Source organism: Pongo abelii, chromosome 4, assembly GCF_028885655.2.
Source record: "Pongo abelii isolate AG06213 chromosome 4, NHGRI_mPonAbe1-v2.0_pri, whole genome shotgun sequence".
Taxonomy (NCBI): domain Eukaryota; kingdom Metazoa; phylum Chordata; class Mammalia; order Primates; family Hominidae; genus Pongo; species Pongo abelii.
In genome coordinates, this window is record NC_071989.2 from 87,779,142 (window position 1) to 87,799,116 (window position 19,975).

Below are 19,975 nucleotides of genomic sequence, written 5' to 3' on the forward strand. Positions count from 1 at the left end.
TGGAACCAAAAATAAACCCCACACTGATGAAAGCCAGCATGTTGAAAGATAATTTTAGATTTATTTGAAGACTGCAGAGACAGTCTCGCTGAAATTTTAAAACCACACCCCCAGAATACCCAACCCCTTGTGATTATACTCAGCCCTGCTGAGGAGGCAAAAACACTTCACTCCCTTTTATAAACCTCCCAGGCACCTCAGCTCTGTCTCCAGAATGGGGAGAGAGCATTCCTGAGTTACCATGTGACCCCGAAGGTCAGCCAAGTCATATCTGAGCCAACATCACTGTCCAATATTCACTAAAGGAGTTCACATATTTTTAGCTTTCAGACACACACAGTCTAGCATCACAGGCTCCTTCCAGACACACTTGCCAAACTGCTCTCTTTTCTCCTACCTGAGGGCCAGCTCTGTGGGGACAATAACTGTGTGTTACTCAGCGCCTCTGAAATCCTCAGCACCTTTCAGGGTGCTCACCACTTGCATCTGAAAGAATGACAGCTAGGCAATTTTTTAAACTTTTGAAGAATGAGCTCGGATTACAGTTTAATCAAGTCACAGAATCATCCTATTAAATTTCTATGCAGAGTATCAAGATTCAGCCATTCACAATATCTATGCATTGTTTACTGTTCCCATCACTCTGAGGCTACTTTATCTTCTTCCATTCTTCCTTGTACCATTTCTCTGTTCTCTCCAGCCCCATATTTATGACGGCTGACAATGCTCATTTCCAAACCTTTTGTCTGCTCTATTTATCTGCAGGCTACTCAGTTGCTTAACAGACGCTTTAGATGATTACAGAAAAAAACGTGTTAGGAAAACTTTCATTCTCACATCTTATCATTCTCTCCAGTCCACAGCCAGACCAATCCTAAAAGAGATCCAGCTGACATCTGGTGCTCCCACAAAGGTGCAGGTAATGGATCCTCACAGACAAAGGACAGTAAGTATTGTTTCCAATTTGTTGCCTCCTGGCAAGCTCATTATTACTGGACCAGGATCAAACCTCTTTGTCCTTGGTTCAGGCTCAAAAAAAGACTCTCAGCAGGATATCCATTAGTTCAAATTGCTGCCTCCAGTACCAAACGATTTCCCACCACTACTTTCCGACATCCACTTGTATGGGGAAGGATGAGGCCCAGCAATGACGGCTGAGGCATAGGAGGGTACAGGGACTTCTTGCTTTCTCTCACATGTTATGTCTGGATGAAATTTAGACCAAAAGATAAAACCGTTTGGAAACATATATCTCCAGAGTCATCCTAACTTGGAGGGGAGGGAACTCAGAGGATTTAAGAGGCAAAACCTCAAAGCCAGCTCCCCAGAGGAAAATTCTAAAAGGTCATGGTGAGAATTTTCCCTCAGTTCTACAATGGGCTTGAGGTTCGATGGTCCCAACCCATTTTTAATCTCAAAAACTTCCTCCTTGATAACTTGACACAAAAGGTACAACAGTACCATGAACTCAGTTGCTACGCAGAAAGAGAACTTTTGAAAAGCACTCCATCTCAGCTGGATTTTAAAAAAGCATTCCAGACTCAAAGAACTGGGTCAGCAATATTTTCTTGTTATTGTTAATTTGACACTTGTTCTGACACAAAAGCATATAAGCTGAGAATGGAGAATTCTACTTGAGGCTTCAATGTGCCTATGCCAGCCCGATGCAGGTCTCAGGTACAGTGTGCTCTGAACATTCAACCAGTAAATATCAAAGGAAAATCAAGACCCAGACTCTCCAGCTTCAGCACGAAGACCTGTCATTTTACATTGGGACAAACTGCACAGTATTTTGGATCAAAGTGGAGTATTTTTCACTGATGATGTTTGTTTTAAAAAGATGGTTATACCAAACACAACCTGAAAACAAGTTCTATTTTACATGCAAAGCCACTGAATAAATAAATACTAGTTTTGTGGCTACCTCTGTTTTCTACTTCAGAATAACAGTCATCCCTTGAGCTCAGCTTTTGGTCATCACAACAGGAAGGAGTCAGATGGGAAATGTAACTTAGCTAAGATCGCTGCTGAGGGCCCCAGGCAGTGCTATTTCCAAAAGTAATACTTCTTACCACTGGGCCCAGAAGAAAGTCTAGAAAGCGGAGGAAGGATATGCTTGATAAAAGGCATTTACTCTGACTTCTGTGAATATCTGACCAACAAGCAAACCTAGTTGCACAAACAGGAGACGCACCGGCCAGGCGACCAGCAGCCCTGGGTTCTAATCCCAGATATACCTGGTGTCTCCGTTCTGACAAGCCACTTCACTTCCTGGGCCACAGCTTCTCACCTGTCAAACGACAGGTTGGTTAAGATGACCACTTAGGACTTTTCTGCTTTTAAAAATTCTTAACAATGGGCCAGGTGTGGTGGCTCACACCTGTAATCCCAGCACTTTGGGAGGCGGAGGCAGGTGGATCACCTGAGGTCAGGAGTTTGAGACCAGCCTGACCAACATGGAGAAACCCTTTCTCTACTAAAAATACAAAATTAGCCGGGTGTGATGGTGCATGCCTGTAATCCCAGCTACTCGGGAGACTGAGGCAGGAGAATCCCTTGAACCCGGGAGGCAGAGGTTGTGATGAGCCGAGATGACGCCATTGCACTCCAGCCTGGGCAACAAGAGTGAAACTCTGTCTCAAAAAAAAAAAAAAAAAAAAAAAATTCTAACAATTTATTCAAATTATATCCTAAGCAATATATCAATGTAACAAAATTACACTTGTACCCCCATAAATTTATACAAATTTAAAAAACAAATTATATCCTAAAAAGATCATTGTTTTCTCTGTAGAACACTTAACACCACACGTATTTGCTGTCTCTTCTCAAGGCAGAACACTTGCTATACATATGAGCTGCAGCCTTTTTCCACTCATCTCTTTAACTCGCTCCTTTAAGGGGCCTTGTTTCAGGCATTTTTGGATCCCTGGAACCAGTACAAGGAGGGCTTCCCACAAGGAATATTTACTATTATGGCTTCATATTTATTTTAATTCTTCAGGTTAAAAATAGGAAATAAAGTAGCTCATCTCCCCAGTTTCAGAGTTTCAAACATAACGGATCAAAGAACTCTGTCAACTCCAAGAACCACTGAAGTATTTTAACATGTCACTGTAAACAGACTAAAAGATGTGCTTATGAATAGCCTTTGGAAATCCAAGTTGTTTTTAAGGAAAGTAACCACTGTATTCACCTACAGTCACTACACTGTGGTGACCCCAGAATTTAGAAATAGGTTATCATCTGGGAGAAATGTAGCAAACAGCACCTTCAGCTCAGCCTAACTAACGGGCTAAGTTATCTGGAGAAAGAAGTCTGAGGGCAGCTGGGGACATCTGGGAGCTACCCAAGTTCAAACAAGGTAAATGTAATATGCAACACCAGGGAGGGTGGCGTGGCCGAATCGCCGTGACTGACTGGAATGCAGAGTGGAAGCCTGAGACTTTTATGACCTGTCTGGGGAAAAGTATGCACAAGATCTAGAAAAGCGGGGATGCAGGAAGAAAGAATCTACCAGTGTCCTCAGCACTGTCCTGAGTGAAGGGTGTTTTTACAAGCAGATGCACATATGGGGATGATCAAAGCCAGAAATGAACAAGCTGCCCCGGGGGAAAGCAAGCAAATGAGAAGGGCAGAGGGCAGTGTTAGAGGCACAGGCAAAGAGGAGATGACCACCTCACACACACTATAGCGACTAAAATAAAAAAAGATGTACCATTAAGTGTTGGTGAGGGTGTGGAGAAATGTGAACCTTAATACATGACTTCATCCTGAATATCCCACATTACTGGTAGGAATGGAAAATGACGTAGCTACTTTGGAAAACAATATGGCGGTTCCTCAAAGGCTTAAAGTTACTACACAATCCAGCAATTCTGCTCCTAGATATAAACCCAAGAGAAATGAAAACATATGTCCATACAAAAATCAGTACACGAGTGTTCACAGGAGCATAATTTATAACAGCCAAAAGGTACAAACAACTCAAATGTCCATCAACTGACAAATGGATACATAAAATATGTTACAGGTATATTTACAATCCCAACACTTTTGGAGGCCAAGGCGGGCAGATCACTTGAGGTCAGGAATTCGAGGCCAGTCTAGCCAACATGGTGAAACCCTGTCTCTACCAAAAATATAAAAAATTAATCGGGCCTGGTAGTGCGCGCCTGTAATCCCAGCTACTCAGGAGGCCGAGGAGGGAGAATCGCTTGAACCTGGGAGGCGGGGGTTGCTGTGAGCCGAGATCACACCACTGCACTCTAGCCTGGGCAACAGAGTGAAATTCCATCTCAAAAAAAATAAATAAAAGTAAAATAAAATATGTTATATTCATACAACAGAATATTATCTAGCCACTTAAAGGAATGAAGTACATATGCTACAACCTAAGTGTGAACCTTAAAAACATGCTAAGTGGGCCAGGCACAGTGGCTCACGCCTGTAATCCCAGCACTTTGGGAGGCCTAGGCAGGCAAATCACCTGACGTAAGGAGTTTGAGACCAGCCTGGCCAACATGGTGAAACCCCGTCTCTACTAAAATTATAAAAATTAGCTGGGCATGGTGGCAGGCACCTGTAATCCCAGCTACTCGGGAGGCTGAAGCAGAAGATCGTGCCACTGCATTTCAGCCTGGGAGACAGAGCAAGACTCCATCTGTGTGTGTGTGTGAGAGAGAGAGAGAGAGAGAGAACGAACCAGACACAGAGGGCTATATATTGTATGATTCCATTTATACGAAATGTCTAGAATAGGCAAATCCACAGAGACAAAATAGATTAGTGGCTGCCTAGGGCTGGGGAGCTTGAGGGGAAGATGGGGAGGGAGTGGAGAGTATAATGTGGAATGAAGGAAACAGATCTAACATGTTTCAGGCTGGGAATATCTATGGCTCTTCCTACATTGGCCTGGCACATTGAGCTCTCAGGGGAGAAAGTGGGGGCTGCACAGGTCACCCATCCTTCCTTCTCCAGTACAGGTTTTAGCGGCCCCTACTCCCTAGGAAATAAAGACTTTCCTTTCTCCTCCCTCCCCAAACACCCATGTGGCTTCCCAGGGTGCCTAAATCTGAATCTTCCTCAAACACAGACGTTACACCTTGATTTAGCAGTTTGGGTCGGGAGGCTTTACTTTCTCGCCCACTTTTTTTCCCTTTGCATTCTACATTCTAAAATGGACTTTTTTTTTTTTTGAGACAGAGTGTCACTCTGTCGCCAGGCTGGAGTGCAGTGCCGGGATCTCGGCTCACTGCAGCCTCCACCTCCTGGATTCAAGCGACTCTCCTGCCTCAGCCTCCTGAGTAGCTGGGACTACAGGCACACACCACCACACCCAGCTAATTTTTGTATTTTTAGTAGAGATGGAGTTTCACCATGTTGGTCAGGATGGTCTGGATCTCTTGACCTTGTGATCCACCCACCTCAGCCTCTCAAAGTGCTGAGATTACAGGCGTGAGCCACCACACCCGGCCCTCTAAAATGGATTTTTAATCCCCCAGGTATCAAATCTCATGAGTGTGTACCTGCTTAAATTACACAGTTAATAACAAGAATGACCTGCAAAATAAATGGCCGTTATGTTTTGAGATGGGGAAATGCTCCAAGAGAAGACGGAATCGTGCCTTATTCAACCAGCACAGTCAAGCTTTCTCTGAGCCAAAGTTCTCCTGGGAAAGAGGAGTTTCCCTAAAGAAAAGAAGCAGGACAAAGTCTGGCCCAGCATCCCTTGCAGTCCCCTCTTACTCAAACTTAAACACAGGCCACATTCTGAAACCAAGGCAAAAACTGGAAATAACTGACAAGGGAGCTGCCCTTGCGCTCCTAACTCACATACCAAAGGCCCACGCGACTCTGGCAGAACGCTGGGTAGGAGGCACTTACACACTCCCATCCAGGCCGTTACAAGCATGCAGTTCTTTCTCCTCTTCTAGTCACAGTCTCAGGCACTTCCACAGCCAACAAAGAGGGGGTGAGGACTCCAGCAGGAGCCCAGTGTGCGTCCCTACAAGGGGACCTTTCAACACCCGCCCGCAAGCACCGCCTGAGGATGAGGTCAGCCTTTCTTCTGTAGGCCACGAAACAAGCTGACTTTGTGGCCAGATGGCCAGCTCCCTTGTGAGGCCCTAAAGCGGGAAAAGGATTGGTTTCACCCACGGGGATCTCATTCCCTATGCAGGACACCCAGCCAAACCATTTGTAAATAGGTACATTCGGGGAACAGGCATAGAAACATTTACAAGAGCCTCTGTGAGGGACATCAGGGTTGCCCTTCCCTCTCTTCCTCCCTCTCTCTGTTCTCCGACTGTAAGTCACCCTGTGCCCACTGCCACCACCACCTCTAGGCTCACCTCCCAAAATATCTCCCTCTGTTTCCATGATATAGCCTCCTGCTCTAGAATCTGTAATGGCTTCCCACTTGCCACAGACCACGTTCAAACACTTCACCCTGGCACTACAATTCCTGCAAGATGTGGTCATTTCACCTCACCTCTCCTCTTGGTCCTTCTCCACGTGCCTCTCCCTCCTCTCTAGTCACACAGCCTCGTAGCTAAGAACATATTCAGACCAGGTTCAAATCTCCACCGTTTAATAGCTGGAGACCTTGGGTGAGGTACTTAAATGGCTCGATGTTTCAGTTTCCCCATCTGTAGGGCAGGGGTAATGCTAGTACCTACTGTTCAGGTGAGTACAGTGCTGATGAAGTAAGAAAATACAGGTAAAGTGCTAAGAATAAAACCTGACACATGGTATCACTCAATAATTAGCTATTAAAATAGTTATTATTACTCATACAAGTCACTTATTTCACGAAGCCTTTCCTAGCAACACCAGTGAACATCTTCTGTTTCTCAAATGTTTCGTTAACAGTTGGAAAGCATAAATACTGACTGGAATTGCTAGAACTGCTTCATGGGGCAGGTTACTTGGATGGTAATCAGGTGTTAATATTATCATTATGAAATTCATGTCCTAAAACACATACCAATGACTCCCAAATCATCTCTCCCTCTAACGTCTCAATAAATTCACTACTGTGGGATACTATCTATTTGTATAATAATAGATTTTGTTTTTTGGATGCAGGGCTTAATTCTATTAAAGAATAGAAACTTATTAAGAGCAGGGATCACACTACATCCAGTGCACACCAGAGTTCCCACCATAGTACCACAGTGGATCATTAAGCCACCTCAATGGATTTAGAAATTCAAGCTTATAGAATTTACAAAGAGAATACTGTATTACTTAAAAAAACACAAGTAGTACATGGGAGATTAAGTGGACGCTCAGAATAAGAGTTAAAACCTACGCTTTCAGATAGAAAAACTAGCCAGCATGGTGGCTCACGCCCTGTAGTCCCAACTACTCAGAAGGCTGAGGCAGGAGGATCTATTGAGCCTGGGAGGTCAAGGCTGCAGAGAGCCATGATTATGCCACTGCACTCTAGTTTGGGCAACAGAGTGAGACTCTTATTAATTTCTGCCTTGTTTTAGGCCTTAGAAGACTTTATAACTTTCGCTGGGCGCGGTGGCTCACGCCTGTAATCCCAGCACTTTGGGAGGCTGAGGCAGGTGGATCATGAGGTCAGGAGATCGAGACCATCCTGGCTAACATGGTGAAACCCTGTCTCTACTAAAAAACACACACACACACACACACAAAATTAGCCGGTCGTGGTGGCGGGTGCCTGTCGTCCCAGCTACTCAGGAGGCTGAGGCAGGAGAATGGCGTGAACCCAGGAGGAGGAGCTTGCAGTGAGCCTAGATTGCACCACTGCGCTCCAGCCTGGGCAACAGAGCGAGACTCCATCTCAAAAAAAAAAAAAAAAGACTTCATCACTTCTCTTCTGAATTATAAGCTCCATTTCTCGCAGGTGTGAACACCCCACGGCTCGCACTACAGTGTCTTACTGAGGAAAGAGCCAATGTTTCAAGCAGTCACAGGGGAACCCAAATTTCACTGTAGTATCCACTATATCCAAGACCATACAACCAGAATTATAAAAGCACTATGCAACAGAAAGCTTCAGAGGGCCTACTTTAATGAATAAGAACATACGAAGTGCTGTTAAGAAAATGGTTGTTTTGAAATACTTGAGTGTATTTAAAATAGCCCTAGTTTCAGGCCAGGCATGGTGGCTCACACATGTAATCCCAGCACTTTGGGAGGCCAAGGCGGGCAGATCACTTGAGGTCAGGAGCTCCAGACCAGCCCAGCCAACATGGTGAAACCCCATCTCTACTAAAGAAAGATACAAAAATTTAGCCAGGCGTGGTGGCACACGCCTGTAATCCCAGCTACTCAGGAGGCTGAGGTGAGAGAATTGCTTGAACCTGGGAGGCAGAGGCTGCAGTGAGCTGAGATCGCGCCATTGCACTCCAGCCTGGGCAACAGAGCAAGACTCCATCCACCACTCCCCGACAAAAAAAAATCAATCAATCAATAAAAAAATAAAATAGCCCTAGTTTCAGCACAGGTTGAGGCAAACGTTTGCTCAGGTGTTGCCCCGGGCAATGTCATCCCTACTGTGGGCAGCTCCATCAGAGTCTGCTCTGGACTTCCCTCCGCCTCCTCACTTGTTCAGCTGGGAAGATGCAGTACGGAGTGGTCAGTGTGTAAGGGGAAATAGCATTTGGATAGCAAGGCTTTCCTCTCCCTCTATCTCTAGAATAAGAGCTGCCCCAAGGGAACATGCCTGCTGCTCTCTCTTCCTGGCAAACTGCACCCTTGCAAAGAAGTCTGCCCTTCCCGGGCACTGATGGTGCTCTGCTGGGTAAGTCTGAGTCATTTGGGGGTTCAGTAAAAGCCTGCTTCCCTGAAGATACGAGCCACAGAGCCTCACATCAGTTTTATGAGGAATAAAGGTGATGTTTGGCAACCTGCTGACATCTTAGTCTTTTTTGTCAATTTGCTTAGAACCTAGGAGACACAGTGTTATTTCTTGGGCTCTCTCAAAATCCCCACCACAGTCCCCTGGTGATCCAGGAGGACTACTATGGGGGAAAAGAGGAAATTCAAGAAAAAGAGGTCCCACGTGTATCTCCATCAGCATCACACACCAGGCCTACTTCTGTATACATTGACCAAAGAATGGCCGAAAATCCACCCCTCACCCATGAAGACACCACTCACCCTACAAGTAACCTGTCCAGAAAGGTGGGAAATGCCCCATAGCCCATTCTTCATTATTTGTGAGAATATCTAAGCTTTATTATTCTTCCTATATAGGCCAAATTAAGTGTTTCAGCTGCTATTTGAAATCCTGGCAGGCGGCCAGGCACAGTGGCTCACGCCTGTAATCCCAGCACTTTTGAGAGGCCAAGGCAGGTAGATCACTTGAGGTCAGGAGTTCAAGACCAGCCTGGCCAACATGGTGAAACCCTGCCTCTACTAAAAATACAAAAATTAGCTGGCCGTGGTGGGGGGCACCTGTAATCCCAGCTACTAGGGAGGCTGAGGCAGAAGAATCGCTTGAACCTGGGAGGTGGAGGTTGCAGTGAGGCGAGATCATGCCATTGCACTCTAGCCTGGGTGACAAGAGCAAAAACTCTGTCTCAAAAAAAAAAAGAAGAAAGAAATCCTGGCAGCCATCCTATGACAAGGAAAAAAGGACAGAAGTGTACAAGAAAAGATAGTATATTTCATCAGGAACAGCTATAAACAATGCTAAGATAAAATACACAATCGTCTGACATAAACAGACGATTGTGATGGACAATGATGTGTCCATGATGTGTCCAATGATGGACAATGACAGCCAATGGAGACTCAGGGGCTGTGGGGCTGGGAAGGGGGTGGAGGATGAGAGGTTGCCTGGTGGGTACAACGTGTGTTATTCCTGGGATGGATGCACCGAAGGCCCTGACTTCACCACAAGGTAATATATCAACATAGCAAAATTGCACTTGTACCCCATGAATCTACACAAATGTTTTAAAATTTAAAAATTAAAACAAGAATTCTCCACCAAAAGCATCAGATAGCATCTACACTACTACTAAAGATCAAGCTGTTGATTGGTTTTCCTGTTTAGCCAGAAGGCATTGGATCCTGGAAAGCACAGAGCAGGCTTCAGGAAGGTTCAAGGAAACCAGGTATATCCCAAAACACATGGGGGTACATGGGCCCCACCTTCTAAATCATGTGTTTCCCACACACCCTCATCAAACATCAGAAATAGGATGAGCTGAACAAGGACAAACTTACGTGCTCTTTCATCTTGTGAGCCACGGTTGTTGACATCATGATGCAGCAGAGGACGACGACCAGAATGAAGTAGAGGGCGTACATGAAGCGGGTGCTCAGGGACTGCCGAATCCTGGGGCAGCAATCACAGCAGAGAGAGCAGCCTGCAGACCCACAGCAGCAGGCCAGCTAGAAAAGGAACAGAAGGCATCTGCTTAGAGCATGATACTGTGATAGAGTAAGAAACATGGCCAGGCACTGTGGTACACATCTGGAGTCCCTGCTACTCGGGGGGCTGGAGGATCACTTGAGACTAGGATCGCTTGAGACTAGAGTTCAAGTTTAGCCTGCGCAACATAGCAAGAACCTGTCTCTAAATAAATATATACATATGTATATATTTACATATGTATATATTTATTATATATAAATATATGTATATATATTTAGAGACAGTCTATATCTAATGTGTATTTTATATATACATATATACATGCGTGCGTGCGCACACACACACACACATATATATATATATTTTTTAACAAGGCCCAGTGCAGTGATTCACTCCTTTAATTCCAGAGCTGTGGGAGATCAAGGTAAGAAGATCGCTTGAGCCCAGGAGTTTGAGATCAGCCTGGGCAACACAGCAAGAACCCCATCTCTTACAAAAAATTTTTTCTTTAATTAGCCAGGCATGGTGGCACAAACCTGTAGTCCCAGGTTTGTGGGAGGCTGTCTCCAAGAAAAACATGACCAGGAAAAAAGAAAACAATCATATTAGGTTGGTGGAAAAGTAATTGTGGTTTTTGCCATTACTCTACATATATATATATAAAATTGGGTCTGGTACAAGGGCTTCTAAAACTTCTGGAATTTCCTGAGTGACAGAGGTTAACAGGAGAGTATTTCGTTACTAATGCTCTTTTCAATCATACCAGAGCTTGTACTAATGGGGCAACTCTTCCTGGGTCCCTAGATAGCTTCAGGATGGAAGGCTGGCTATCAGCGGAACCAACCATGTGGTTTAGAGGGTCGGAACTTTCAGGAGCACACACCTGGGCAGGGACTGAAGACTGAGCTAATTACCAATAGCCCATGATTTAATCAGCGCATGTACATAATAGTGCCTCCATAAAAACCCTAATCAATGGGATTCAGAGCTTCCAGTTTGGTGAACGCATCCATGTGCTGGGAGGGTGGTATACCCCAACTCCATGGGAACGATGCTCTGGCACTTGGGACCCTTCCGGACAGTGCCCTGTGTACCTCTTCATCTGGCTGTTCATTTCTCTCCTTTATAATAAACTGGTAATCACCAGTGAAGAGTTTTGGTGAGTTCTGTGATCCATTCTAGCCAATTATTGAACCTAAAGAGGGGATGCTGGGAACCCCTGATTTATAGCTGGTCAGTCAGAAGTATGGAAGGCCTAGATTTGCAATTGGCATCTGAAATGGGAAAAGTCTTGTGGAACCCAGTCCTTAACCTGTGAGGTCTGTGCGAACTCTAGGTAGTTAGTGTCAGAATTGAATTAAATTGTGGGATGCCCAGTTGGTGTCCTGTACTGAGTCACACCACTTTACCAACGTATTCACCCAGGTCTTCTGCAGGTCGACCTTCCAAGCTACAAGATGACCATTCTTCCCAGGTACCTTGACCATAGGACACGCAGAACAGTTCGGTGTGTGAACAAAGCTTTCATCGGAATTGTTCTAGTGCTATCTTTAATGACAACTGTCAATGGTTTGGGAGATGCCCAATTATTACACAGAAAAGGCACAGTTCATCTGAAGTATTATAATCGTGACTCTCAGACAAAAAGATTTCTAGAATCAGCTAAGAGGAAGAGAAAAAGCCAAGAACTAGTAAACAAAGTGGGAAGAACATGAAAAACAAAAAGTTGGGCCCAAGAAAGTGAGGGAGAAGAAAAGGAAAAATCAGTTAGGCAGACAGTTAAGGCTAGTCCTCAGAGAAACAGACTGAAAAATCACAGCTACACATACAAATAAGAGTTGCCTGGGGAAAAACTAAACTGCAGCTGCACTGATAAGAAAGCAGGGCCCAGCATAGAAGCCTTTTGTTCTTTGTGTGATTAGCAGGCTCCCAGGGAAAAGTTTCCTCTCCTTCTCAGGCACATACACGGTGGGCTCCGTGGGAACTTGCATGGGGAGTGGGGAGGTGCGGGGGGAGGCTTACCTAAAACACAGTTACACAAATGAGGAGCTGCACTTTGTGTTTACCCAACACATGTCCGTGTCTGCACAGATAAGGAGAGTTACACAGACAGCTGCACAGATAAGGGAACTTATGCAAACAGCTACAGAGATGCGGGGAGTTTCTCATAAAAGCTTTCAGACTCAACTGTAAAAACAGCGACCCACTCAGGTCCTCCTTTCCATTGCACAGAGCTTTCTTCGTTCACTCCAACTTCACCCTTGTGTTCACATTAATCCTTACTTTTCTTGGTCGTGAGACAACGGACTTGGATAACACCTCGGACAACATGACCATCAACCCTAGACGGTTTCAAAAGGAACCTGTCAAAATCCATGAGCCTAAGGATGAATGTACAAGCACCCAGGGTGCTGGGATGGGAAAGGCCTGCAGCCATCCACCCTTGTAGGAAATAATGAGAGTATGTAACTTGAAGCTCAAAAGAAATGGATGCCTTTTACACTGCATTTCTACCAGTTTCATGTCCCAAATGGTAAGCTTTTTAGGTTAATGAGTAGGACGTGGGCCCAGAGGAGCACAGAGCTCCTGCTATACGACTAACAGCATACACATCTTTTCTTTGGGATCTTTAATAAACCGTAAGGTAATAGAGGATGGTGATTAAAAGCTCAGGCTCAAAGCCTGGCTGGGTTTGTGGCCTGCCTTTGCCACCTACTAGCTGTGGACTACAAGCAAGTTATTTATCCTTTAAAAACTCAAGACTTGGCCAGGCACGGTGGCTCACACCTGTAATCCCAGCACTTTAGGAGGCCAAGGCAGGCGGATCGTGAGGTCAGGAGACCAAGACCATGACCATCCTGGCCAACATGGTAAAACCTCGTCTCTACTAAAAAACAAAAACGAAAAATTAGCCAATGTGGTGTGGTGGTGCACAAAAAAAAAAAAAAAAAAAAAAAAAAACCTCAAGACTTCTCATTTATAAAGTGGGGGTGGCAGAAGTACTACATGGTCTCTTGGATAACCTAATCAGACACAACTGGCGCCAGAAAGGAGTCCCTGTTAAGCAAACAGGGAATGCTACAAGAAATTACCATAAACTGCAAATTACAATAAAATCTGTACATATTAACACTATACTCTACATAAACCTAAAGCCCAACAATTCAATCTTTTTATAATGATTTGGAAGGAAGTTTGAGACTCTGCAAGGCTTCAAAACAAGCACCAATTAGAATGCTACACCATAAACATCACTTACAATGAGCTATGATCACAGGCATATGGGTAAGACAACATACCTTAATGGCGTGACAGATCTTGGAATCACAGTCATTTCCCTAGTTATCTCATCTACTTCATGAGACTGTCATTTTTTGAGCCCTTTGTCATTCTGTACTGTTTCATCACTACAAATTTTTCCTAACCAACTCTCTCCATCTTACGTCCAATTTTCCAAGCCAGCTTCCTCCAGATTCTTCTTGTCTCACAAAACTAAGCCACTGCTTTGTAAAAGAAGACATTCTCCTCGGGCCGAGATAAGAGAATATACTAGTGGTATCCTAACATTACTGCATGTGTGGGTGTTTTATGGGCCACTTTCCTTTACAATTCCTTCTCTGATGTTCTCAATCTCTTATTTTACTTGATCTTTTTGCACTCACATGCTCCAATTTTAAACACACACACACACAACTGTCCCCTCCCACTGCTTTAGCTGGCTTTTCTCTGGGTCCTGCCTCCTGAACCCTTCCTAACTGCCTCCTTTACTGATTGCTCTTTTTTTTGTTTTGTTTTGTTTTTTTTAAAGAGACAGAGTTTCATTGTGTTACACAGACTGGCCTCAAACTCCTGGGCTCAAGTAATGCTCCTGCCTCAGCCTTAGCTGGGACTACAAGCACAGGACACCACGATACCATGCCTGGCTGGTTGCTAACTCTCTGTTACCATGTGGTCTTAGATAACCTCTCACTGTTTTTTTTTTTTTTTTTTTCTGAGACTCAGTCTCACTCAGTCGCCCAGGCTGGAGTGCAGTGGCGTGATCTCGGCTCACTGCAAGCTCCGCCTCCCCGGTTCACGCCATTCTCCTGCATCAGCTTCCAAGTAGCTGGGACTACAGGTGCCCGCCACCATGCCCGGCTAATTTTTTGTATTTTTAGTAGAAATGGTGTTTCACCGTGTTAGCCAGGATGGTCTTGATCTCCTGACCTCATGATCCGCCGTCTCGGCCTCCCATAAAGTGCTGGGATTACAGGCGTGAGCCACGGCACCTGGCGACCTCTCGCTGTATTTCAAGTTCAAATGTGATCAACAAAATACTTATTCTATTTGGGAAAATAAGTATTTTGGAAACAGTTAATGCCTCCCACAATAAAACATTCTCACAGCTGAATCAACATTTAAACTTACTATTATCTCCACAGAGGGAAAAATAAACAGATACAAACATCACTGTGAGCCTAATTGGAACTGATCATCTAAAGGCAGACAAATAGCAACAGAAGGGACATGGTTGTGGAAAATGTAAAAAGAAAGCCATATTGGTTTAACCCTATTCCATCATTAAAGTCATATGCCATTGTATGGATCTGATTTTCCAAATTTCATTTTCACTCTTACTCTATACAGTGCTATAGTATTACAAATATACATATGTACATATATATGTGTCTATATGTATTTGTACCTGTACACACACATTCCGAATATCAGAACAGACTAGCCTTTCTCTACTAGCCCAAAAGTGATTTATCAAAGTAAACTATGCTAATAATTAAGGCTTCAAGCACGTTATCTTAAGCTACACATTGATATATACACCAGGTGGAAATTCAAAACAGCATCCGTAAAAGAAACATTTATGTTAGCATCTAGGGAAATCTCACAGCCCTGCTGACTGAACACTTGTTTCTGGAGGAGCACACCTTTGAATAAAATGGGTTCACATCCAGCCCCTGCCACCTTAACCCTTAACCCAGGGTTAAGACACTGAGCATGTCACTCACTTTCAAAACTGGAAAAAATCAATTCCTGGCTGGAACTACTGGCGCTTTCACAAGCTTGGAGAGAAGTGCCAGGGTTTCGTTACCCCTGGCTCCAAGAGGGCATAAGGCTTTTACTGAAAAAGTTACAGCATATGAAAAACAAATAAATATAGAATATACAATGTCAAGAGGGAACGCTAACGTAAACCATGGACTTCAGGTGGTAGCGATGTGTCAAGGTAGGTTCATCGATTCTAACAAATGTACCAGTCTGGTGCTGATAACGGGGGAGGCCGTGCGAGTAGGGAGGGGAGGTATATGGGAACTCTCTGTATCTTCCTCTTAATTGTGCTGTGAACCTAAAACTGCTCTTAAAAAAACCCTAAGCCCTTTTTTAAAAATATAAATAAATGAACAAAACAGTGCCTGCCCCCCAACGGCTCAGTAAATGGATGTTGGCTGAATAATGTTTGGTGAAGTCACAGTGGCAACACTCCTCACGCACAGTGGCTGGCAAACCCCTCCATGGGACCAAGTTCACAACTGCATGCTATACTCAATTTCCCACGCAAGCACTGAATCACAGAGAATACTAAGGGTGTTCGTTTGTAGATACTGCACACTCTCTTCCTCCACAGGAAGTAACATTCACACACGCAAAAGGGAGTCCAACAACATCTTCAGAGGGCAATGCTTGCAATCTTTCCAGAAACTCCTCTCACAGATACATTTCCAAAAAGACACAGAGATTTAGGTATGAGGCTGTTCATAACAAACACTAGAAACAGCCTTATTTTCCAGCTACCTAGGGACTAGTAAAATGAATTACGACCTATACAATGAAATATTTTTTAAAACAATAAGTCAGGTCTGTTGGGCTAAACTGTGTCCCCCAAAATTCATATGTTGAAGTACTAACCCCTAGTACCTCAGAAAGTGACTGTATTTGCAGATAGGGCCTTTAAAAAGGTAATTAAGGTTAGACCAGGCGCGGTGGATCACGCATGTAATCCCAACTCCCAAAGCGAGTGGATTGCTTGAGGCCAGGAGTTCGAGGCCAGCCTGGCCAACATGGCAACACCCCGTCTCTACTAAAAACACAAAAATTAGCCACGCATGGTGGCACATGCCTGCAGTCCCAGCTTCTGAGGAGGCTGAGGCAGGAGAATCACTTGAACCTGGGGGGCGGAGGTTGCAGTGAGCCAAGATTGTGCCACTGCACTCCAGCCTGGGTGACAGAGCCAGACTCTGTCTCAACGAAAAAGGTATTTAAAAGTTAAATACGACCACTAGGGTGGTCCCTAATCCAACAGGACTGCTTCTAAGAAGAGGAGGACACACACACAGGGACAGCACAGCAACACGGTGGCCGTGTACAAGCCAAGGAGAGAGGCCTCAGAAGAAAGTGACCCTGCACACACCTTGCTCTTGGACTTCTGGCCTCCACAAGTGAGAAGTTGCATTTCTGTTGGGGAAGCCACCCAGTCAATGTTACTTTGTTATGGTGGCCCCAGCCAACTAACACAGGCAGTACGCCCTGCTATTTCATATCTATGTACATACACATATGTGTAGATATAAGACCACTGACTACCCGAGGAATAGGCCTAGATGTGGGGAGGAACAGGGGACATCTATTATACTTATTGTTCTGCTCTCCTGGTTGGGTTTTTACCATGTGCATGCATTACTCTTACAGTTAAAAAATGAAGAAAACTGACTACTTGAGAAAAGTAAACGGCGCATGGTGGCTCACGCCTGTAATCCCAGCACTTTGGGAGGCACCCAAGCACTGGGTAGGCAGATCACTTGAGCTCAGGATTTTCAGCCCAGCCGGGGCAACATGGCAAAACCCCATCTCTACAAAAAATACAAAAATTAGCCAGGCATGGTGGTGCATGCCGGTGGTCCCAGCTACTTGGGAGGCTAAGGCAGGAGGATTGCCTCCCAAATAGCTGGGACCACAGGTCGAGGCTGCAGTGAGCAGAGATTGCACCATTGCACTCTGGTCTAGGCCACAGAGATCCCGTCTCAAAAAAGAAATAAAATAAAATAAAAGCAACTAAGTTGAACGATAGTGATATAAAAGCATTTGCAAATGTGGTATTGCTGTATGTTGGGCTTTTCCCTTCTGAAGAAGCTTCCCCTCCCACAAACATACTGCAAAGGAAAATCTTTCGAAGAGCCTGGCACATCCTCCCTCCAACCGTAGGAATGGCAACGGCTTTTCTAAATAGGAGGTGCTTTGTCCTTGCCAGGGCAAAGAATCAAAATGAAAGGATAAGCTGGCTCTTGCTTATCTTACCTGAAGCTGGGCCTCCCACTTACTGTTATTTTTCTTCTCCAATGAAGGACCAGCCCCGCAACACACACACATACCACAAAAAATAAACATGTCTCTCTCTCTGTCCTCCGTACTGGCCTTGGGCACAGATGGTCCTTCCAAGGATTGATCTAGGTGTATGAGGAAATGCTCACAGAAACATGAGCTAGGGCTGGTAGTAACTTCCAAGTACTTCTTCTGTTAAATCAAAAAGCACAATACGTTCATTACCTAGAATTTCCAGCTGGCAACAAGAAGGCCAAACATATTACAAAATCGGCATGCACACACACACAACACATGTACCTTAATCATAAAAGGGTCTCTGTCTCCCTCTCTCACGTCTTACTTTCACAGTTCCAAAGGCCTGACTACCAGGTTCTTAAGCCACAGCAACCAAGAAGACAAACTGCTGGGGAGAACCAAAGAACCTGGACTCAACTCTAGCGAAGTGACCTGCCCTTCTGGGTCTTAGTTGTCATTACCTGTAAGTCGAAGGAGCCCAGGTAGATGACGGGTGTTAGATCAACAGGTTTCATCTCACATCCAACAGATGGGCAGCGGCTGCCTGAAACTCTGTGCTGAGGAGGATTCTTAAGGCTGAATGTCTCAGCAGGGAAAGTGCAATGATAACTGAGTACCATCTGCTACAGGCATGGAAAGATAGCATGGTGGCATCACACCACACTCCTGTCAACCCTGCAAGAGGTAACTGGATATCCTTAGCATCCATAACTTCTTAGATGTTGAAAAACAAACTGCAACAACAGGCAAGCATGATGAGTTAACCCCACAGCAAGGAGGAGAGAAAAGCAACCAAAAGGAGAAGCTAGAACTAAAAAGTGGAGCAGCGGTAAGCTCTTCAAGCACATGTGAGACAAAATGGCAAATGTAAGAAGCCACGTTTGCTTTTCTGCTTGCCTGCAGAATTTTACAAAATCCCTTACCAGCAGAATTCCACAAAGCCCCTGACTCTGACCGAGTACAGCCCTCCAGAAGAATGCCCTGAAGATGATCAGCAGCACACAGCACAGGTTCCCAAGTTTCTTGCCTGAATCAGGTAAGTTCAATGACCCTAGCCCTTGCCTTTCTGTACATGTCTAACAGGATTAATGACTATGCCTCTATCATCTATAACCACATGAACTCTTGCACCCAAACCTTGATGAGATCTTGCTCCAATCTAACTTCGAGCACATCTGTTGTAACTTCTGAGCACTGGAAGAGCTGCCATCACCTGTCTATAAACTGTGGGCTGAAACTCTGCCTTGGAGCAGTCTAACGGAAACTCTCTGAAAGACTAACAGGTTGCAAGCTTCAGCAAGACTTCTGAATAAACTAAGTTGATTTGAAAGCCTGATTTTTCTTTAGCTGACACACAGGTAATATAAGCATCACTCTATTGCTGCATGGTCTATGTTCTGCATGGTAACAGCTCACACACGGCAGTGTGATCACTCATATTCACGACAATGGCCCAGGCAGCACATACGTTCTGTTACCTTCATTCCACTTAGGAATGAGAGATGTATCCTAAGCAAATAAGTGCTTAGGACACTTTTGTCACAAGAATGACCCCAAACGTGGGTCACATTTTTTAGCTTCAGTGCTTGAGTTTTGGGGAGTATGAACCCCTCGGCCATATGGAAACCAACTATTCTGAAGGACTTGCTCCTCAACGGGGCTGGACAACCAAGTTGGCTTTCATGTGTCTAAACTAAGTCCAAACCGTAAAAGGAAGTGTGACACCACCCCTCATTCAGTCCCTTTTCCTACTTCTGGAAATACAGGAGACCTAGCAAAGCTAAGGAAAGACATTAAGTTTTCTGTGAGCTACAAAAATTATAATACTGGTCCTTAATAAATGGCAGTGGGATGGGGCACAGTGGGGAAGTTCCTCAAATATTGAAGCTGACCAAGCTGTTAGAACTCAGGTGTTCCTGGGCATGCCGGGAGGTTGTAGTACCAAGGTAATAGAAGAAATGCATTAAAAACATAAAACTGGGTTCAAAGTTTTTTATTCAAGTAAACAACACTGCATCTTTTAACTACAGAGTTCCACATCTTTCAGTAATACATAATACTACCCATGCCGTGTGAGGGCCTCCTTCCCTTCCTTCTCTTTTGAAGCTTTAGGGTCACCTTTGAGTCAACTGTGGTCTGCAGAAGAAATGAACACTTCTCTACTTTGAAGAGCAATGTTCATTGAAATTCTGGACCCAACAACCAACATTGTGTGGCTTAATCTTCCCATCTCAAGCTCAGAAATAGCTTCCACTGAGCTTTCTTTTTTTTCCACAGACCTTT

At 44.6% G+C, this 19,975-nt stretch overlaps 1 protein-coding gene across 3 annotated transcripts in view; it reads right to left on the reverse strand.

The window, feature by feature from the left end:
• The window catches only part of SERINC5 (serine incorporator 5), a 151,952-nt gene that overhangs the window by 88,173 nt on the left and 43,804 nt on the right, over nt 1–19,975 (reverse strand). For all 3 annotated transcript variants that reach the window (XR_002915095.3, XM_054555674.2, XM_024247377.3), the window contains exon 2: nt 10,213–10,380. Coding sequence is in view for 2 of the 3 variants with exons in the window: in XM_054555674.2 (XP_054411649.2) it covers nt 10,213–10,380 (168 nt within the window). In the remaining variant the exon portion in view is untranslated. The remainder of the gene's footprint in view (nt 1–10,212; nt 10,381–19,975) is intronic.